The sequence below is a fragment of the Elephas maximus genome, chromosome 11 (assembly GCF_024166365.1).
Source record: "Elephas maximus indicus isolate mEleMax1 chromosome 11, mEleMax1 primary haplotype, whole genome shotgun sequence".
NCBI classification, from domain to species: Eukaryota; Metazoa; Chordata; class Mammalia; order Proboscidea; family Elephantidae; genus Elephas; species Elephas maximus.
Window position 1 is genome coordinate 9,697,621 of NC_064829.1, and position 6,000 is coordinate 9,703,620.

At 49.5% G+C, this 6,000-nt stretch overlaps 1 protein-coding gene across 10 annotated transcripts in view; it reads right to left on the reverse strand.

Annotated features, from left to right (window-relative positions):
* Positions 1-5,525, reverse strand: part of PRELID3A (PRELI domain containing 3A) — a 150,825-nt gene extending 145,300 nt beyond the window's left edge. For all 10 annotated transcript variants that reach the window (XR_007519295.1, XR_007519294.1, XM_049901005.1 and 7 more), the window contains exon 1: positions 5,166-5,525. Coding sequence is in view for 8 of the 10 variants with exons in the window: in XM_049901005.1 (XP_049756962.1) it covers positions 5,166-5,197 (32 nt within the window). In the remaining 2 variants the exon portion in view is untranslated. The remainder of the gene's footprint in view (positions 1-5,165) is intronic.
* Positions 5,526-6,000: the final 475 nt, after the last annotated feature.

Below are 6,000 nucleotides of genomic sequence, written 5' to 3' on the forward strand. Positions count from 1 at the left end.
GTCCAAGCTGCTCTGAAGGTATTGCTGAAAAACAAGGTTCCAGAAATTGATGGAATATCAATTGAGATGTTTCAATAAACAGATAAGTGCTGGAGGCGCTCACTCCTCTATCCCAAGAAATATGGAAGACAGCTTCCTGGCCAACTGACTGGAAGAGATCCATATTTATGCCTATCCCCAAGAAAGGTGATCCAACGGAATATGGAAATTATAGAACAATATCATTAATATCACATGCAAGCAAATTTTGCTGAAGATCATTCAAACACAGCTGCAGCAGTATATTGACAGGGAACTGCCAGAAATTCAGGCCGGTTTCAGAAGAGGACGTGGAACCAGGGATATCATTGCTGATGTCAGATGGATCCTGGCTGAAAGCAGAGAATACCAGAAGGAGGTTTACCTGTGTTTTACTGACTGTGTGGATCATAACAAATTATGGATAACATTGTAAAGAATGGGAATTCCAGAACACTTAATTGTGCTCATAAGGAAACTTTACGTAGATCAAGAGGCACTTGTTTGGACAGAACAAGGGGATACTGATTGGTTTAAAGTCAGGAAAAGTATGCGTCAGGGTTGTATTCTTTCACCATACCTATTCAGTCTGTATGCTGAGCAAATAATACGAGAAGCTGGACTATATGAAGAAGAACGGGGCATCAGGATTGAAGGAAGATTCATTAACAACCTGCATTTTGCAGATGACACAACCTCGCTTGCTGAAAGTGAAGAGGACTTGAAGCACTTACTAATGAAGATCAAAGGCCACAGCCTTCAGTATGGATTACACCTCAACAGAAAGAAAATAAAAATCCTCACTACTGGACCAATGAGCAACATCATGATAAACGGAGAAAAGATTGAAGTTGTCAAGGATTTCATTTTACTTGGATCCACAATCAACAGCCATGGAAGCAGCACTCAAGAAATCAAAAGACGCATTGCATTGGGTAAATCTGCTGCAAAGGACCTCTTCAAGGTGTTGAAGAGCAAAAATGTCACCTTGAAGACTAAGGTGCACCTGACCGAAGCCATGGTATTTTTCAACTGCATCATATGCATGTGAAAGCTGGACAATGAATAAGGAAGACTGAAGAAGAACTGACGCCTTTGAATTGTGGTGCTGGCGAAGAATACGGAATATACCATGGAGTGCCGAAAAAACGAACAAATCTGTCTTGGAAGAAGTGCGGCCAGAATGCCCCTTAGAAGCAAGGATAGCGAGACTGAGTCTTACATACTTTGGATGTGTTGTCAGAAGGGATCAGTCCTTGGAGAAGGTCATCATGCTTGTGAGAGTACAGGGTCAGCGGAAAAGAGGAAGACCCTCAACGAGGTGGACTGACACAGTGGCTGCAACAATGAGCTCAAGCATAACAGTGATCGTGAGGATGGCTCAGGACCGGGCAGTGTTTCATTCTGTCGTGCATAGGGTCACTATGAGTTGGAACCGACTTGACGACACCTAACGACAACAACAAACTATGTAAATGAAGTGTCTGTGTCCTTACCAAGAGGAAACTGTTCAGTTGGGAGGGAGATTGCTTGTGGCCCTGATGGGAAGGCCAGTCCTTGAAACTGCCAAGGAGTTTAGGTATATATGCAGCTAACCCCACAGAGGTTTTTCAGACAGGAAGCAAGAGGCAGCAGAAAGAAGAAGAGAGATGCAGAGAGAGGAGGCAAGGACCTGCCTAAAAGAGCTATAACATGGGTCAAGGGCTGTAACACTGAAGACAGCGAGAGGCCTGGAAGGGACCCTGTGGCACAGTGGGTGGTGATGGCAGAAACCTACTGCTAGGAATGCAGCTAAGAGAGCTGAACAAAGCTGCTACACTGGTTAGGAGCTGGGTCAATTGCCAGTGGAGAGGCTGACGGCAGGAAGGCCAAAGGTAGAGAGGTCTGTACTGAGGGGTCCAGGGGGCCTGTCATAAGGGGCCTGAGAGGAGCCTGTCTTGAGGGGGCCAAGAGGAAGCCTGTACAGTTGAAAAGGGCTGTGCGTGCAGAGAGAAGGGCCTCCTTGCTTGCTCGACCGAGAAGGACTGAGAGAGCTGTCCTGCCCTGAAGAAGGGAAGGACGTGCTCTCCACTTTGGCGGAGCCTTCTAGACCTTGCCTACGTGCTTTCTGATCCTGATGCTGAGTTGTACCGTTACTTCCTTAATAAACCACTTAACTATAAGTATGGTCTGTGAGTTCTATGTGACACTGCAATGGATTATTGAGCCTGGAAGAGAAGCAGAGAGTGCTGTGGGAGGGACAGCTGGTATCAGAATTGGTAAAAAGGTTGGAGATGGAGGTACGGCTGACCTACACCTCATAGGAATCAGTCTCGGGCTGATCCTGACTCACATTAACCTCCCTGAAGTTAGACAGATTCTGACGTTACTAGCACCCTTTTACAGTCCCAATATATTTTAAGAGAGTAAGGAGATCCTGAGGCTGAAAAGCTTGAGAAATACATGGCCTAAGTGAACTCTTGTACAAGTGGACCAGCTAGCAGCTGCAAAAATTTTCAAAAGTATCAATAGTGACTTTTCACAGCTGACAATTCTCTTATGCTGGTTAACCAGTATTTCACAAACCTCTAAGCAGTCCTTCTTCACCATTCCATGACAGAACACAGCCCTAATGCTCTAGGCATCCACTGTCCACAATGACTGAACCTCTCTCCTTTACATCTAGAACAGTACTAGCTGTGTGCAGCCTTGAGAGAATTGAGAAAAGTCTTTTCAACCATTTTCACCAGGGCTTAATTCTCTTACGGATTCCCAGTTTAGAAAGACTGCAGATTTTACGAACATCAAGATCAAAATTTGAGTCCACCAAGTTTAAGGACTTCATAAAAAATAATTCAGAAATGTTAAAACCACTTGGTTAATTTTTATAATAATTTTTCATAAAAAGGCCAAAGGATAACAACTCCATTTCATGTAGCATTAAAAAAAAAAAAAAAAAAAATGATCTTCTCTAAATGGGGTCACAGGGGTTGCCATGAGTCAGAATCAACTTGACCAGCAAGGAACAACAAAAAAATGGGGCCAAGAAATAAATCATTGTTCCTTTTAAAATACAGTAAAGAATGATTTCCGAACGTCTGTGACCTAAAGAAGCAGCTATTGTTGGCACTTTTAAAAGTTCACAGTTTTCATGTTGACTTGGAGTCCTTTCAGGCCCATAAGTACACTCAGGGTCAGAGGGTCCCTTCTTTGCACCTAATTTCCTCACACTTTCAAGCTCAGAGTGCACCTGGGGACTCTTCACAAAATACGTAGAATATTTATTATCACCTACACTGCAACATCCCAGCAAAAGGCCACGTCAGCTGTCCTCTCCCATCCTCGCTGTTGTTAGTTGCCATTCAGTCCACGGCCAGTCTATCAGGACTCATAGTGACCCCGTGTATGCAGAGTAGAATGGCGCTCCATGGAGCTTCAAGGCTGTGACCTTTCAGTCAGAAGCAGATCACCAGGCCTGTCTTCAAATGCACTTCTGGGTGGGCTGGAACCACTCACCTTCTAGTTAGCGATAGAATCGGCCTTCTGAATCCACATCCACAGATTCCGCAATCCTCAGATTCAACTAACCACAGATTGAAAATAAGCAGGAAAAAAACAGTTCTAAAACACAAAACTTGAATTGGCCATGCACTGAGCACTGCGCTGAACCCACAAGAATGAAGTGCTGTGAGGATATCCGTCTGCTGTAGCCCCCACCACCCCACAGCTCCTCAGTCTCTCTCCAGCACTCGTTCAGCACTGTTCGCCTTGCAACCATTCCCTACTTGTGTTGTGTGCACCCTTTGTTTCTGTGAAAAATGGCTCCTAAAAAGCAACAAAGTGCTCAAACAATCCCTCAAAGGCTAAGAGGGAGTGTAAAATGCTATTTCTCAAGAAGAAAATAAGTCTTAGATCTTTTAAAAAGCGGCACGTCACTTGCCAAAGTGAGTAAGTACGAATCGAGCATTCACACAATAAAGCAGAAAGAACCTGAAACTCGTGGAAGTGTTAATGCTGCCGCTACAACCGCAAAAATGGTCTCTCTGGTTCACGATAAAGTGCTTGCAGACTGAGAAAGCACTAAGTGTTAAGCGTAAGCACTGACAATTATTTACATAGCATTTACGTTGTATTAGGTATTATAAGCAACCTAGAGACGATTTAAAATATACAGCAGGATGTGTGAGAATGTCCACAGAGTATATGCAAATACTATAGCATTTTGTGTAAGGTACTTGAGTATCTGTGGATTTTGGTATTTGAGGGGGTTCTGGAACCAATTCCCCCGCAGATAGCAAGGGATGCTATGGAGCTTTACTCACAGCTTCAAACCAGTTCAGACCAGCTGGAGCCCCTGCTGAGAATCTGCTTTTCTAACAAGTTCCCAGGAAGTTATACATAAGAATTACCTAGAGATCTCGTTAAAATGTAGATTCTGACTCAGTATATTTGGGGTGGAAATGCAAATTCTAAGCAGAGAAATTGTTAGAAATGCAAATTCTCAGCAGGCATTCGAACCCTAACAAGCCAGTTGGAAGCCCTGGGTTTCTCCCACAGGGAGACTCCCTCCCATCCCTAAGGCCATTAGAACAGCATTCCTGCCACCTTGCCTGCACCCTCTCCTAAAAGGGAGCAAACAGACCCTCCCCTAGGTGTGGGAGGGCAATATCTCCCTGTTTGAGTGGCCTAGGCTGCCCCCTCCACACACACCCCCAGCCGCACACCGGCATCTGGGCTGTGGAGTAGCTGTTCACAGGGTCCTCAGCAGGCCGGGCGCCCTTCGCACCCCAGCCCAGCCCTGGGAGCCGGCCCGCCGTTCCTGACCGAGACTCCCTGCCGGGCCCAGAGTCTTCTTCCCTTGACGCCCCACGGCATCCGCTTGGTCAAAAAGCGGTAGCGGGCTTGCGGTTTCCTTCCTAATAATGGCTGTGAAGGGATGGCGCGGTCTCTCTCTTCAAGATGCCGACGCACTGCGATCCGCTGAGAACCCGAAACCTCGGGCCTGTGGTCCGGAATGAGCAGCGCGGAAAGCTTCGTAGGGTGGCCCCCACCTGGACTCCAGCCCTTCCCGGGCCGGGCCACGCGCCGGTCCTCGCACTCTCCCCACGACCGGCAGCTCCGGGTTCTCGGAGCGCGGACCCATGCCGGGGGACCGCCCGGCCACTCACCCGAACACGTGCTCGGAGCTCCAGATCTTCATCTCCACCCGCCCGCCGCCAGGCTGGACGTAGACAGCGCGCCTGGGCGCCGCCAGCCCGTCCAGACTCCGCCAGCCAGGGCTGCCGGCCGGGAAGCGCAGACCCGGCGGATATGCGAACCGGGGACTGGGCTGCGGTCCAGGGCGCGCGGACGTTGCGGTGATGCGAATCCGGGACTGGGCTGCGGTCCGGGATGTGCGGCCTCGGTGGTGATGCGAAGCGGGGACTGGGCTGCGGTCCGAGGCGCGCGGCCTCGGTGGTGATGCGAACCCGGGACAGGGCTGCGGTCCCGCGCGCGCGGACGCGGCGGTGATGCGAACCAGTGCTGGGCTGATGGCCCCGAGGCACTGACGCGGCGGGGGCGGGGCAGGGGCGGGGCTACAGGGGGGTGGATGGGCTGCAAGACCGAGACGGGCGGACGGGACTGGGGCCGGGACGCGGGCCGAGGACGTGCGGGCGCGTCGGGGGCGGGGCTGAGGCGGGGACGCGCAGGCGGGTGGGGGGCGCGAGAGAACGCTGCCCCAGGGTTACGTGCCCGCTGCGGAAAAAAGCGTTGTGTAGCAGCACATGGACAGTCAGGGGAGCTGTGCTGCTGGGCTGGGAGGTCCTGGCTGCCACATGTGAGAATGGCCTGGAGTGGGAGAGGAAAAGGAGCTAGGCCTTCTTGGTTCAGGTTGTCCAAGTGTGCCCTTTTCAACCGAGCCGATGCTGTTGGGGAGCTATGGAAACCTCTCCACAAAGGTAGAAGAGGAAGAAAACAGATTGTTATGGAATAAGCGTTAAACCAGAATGGGATGTGCATCAC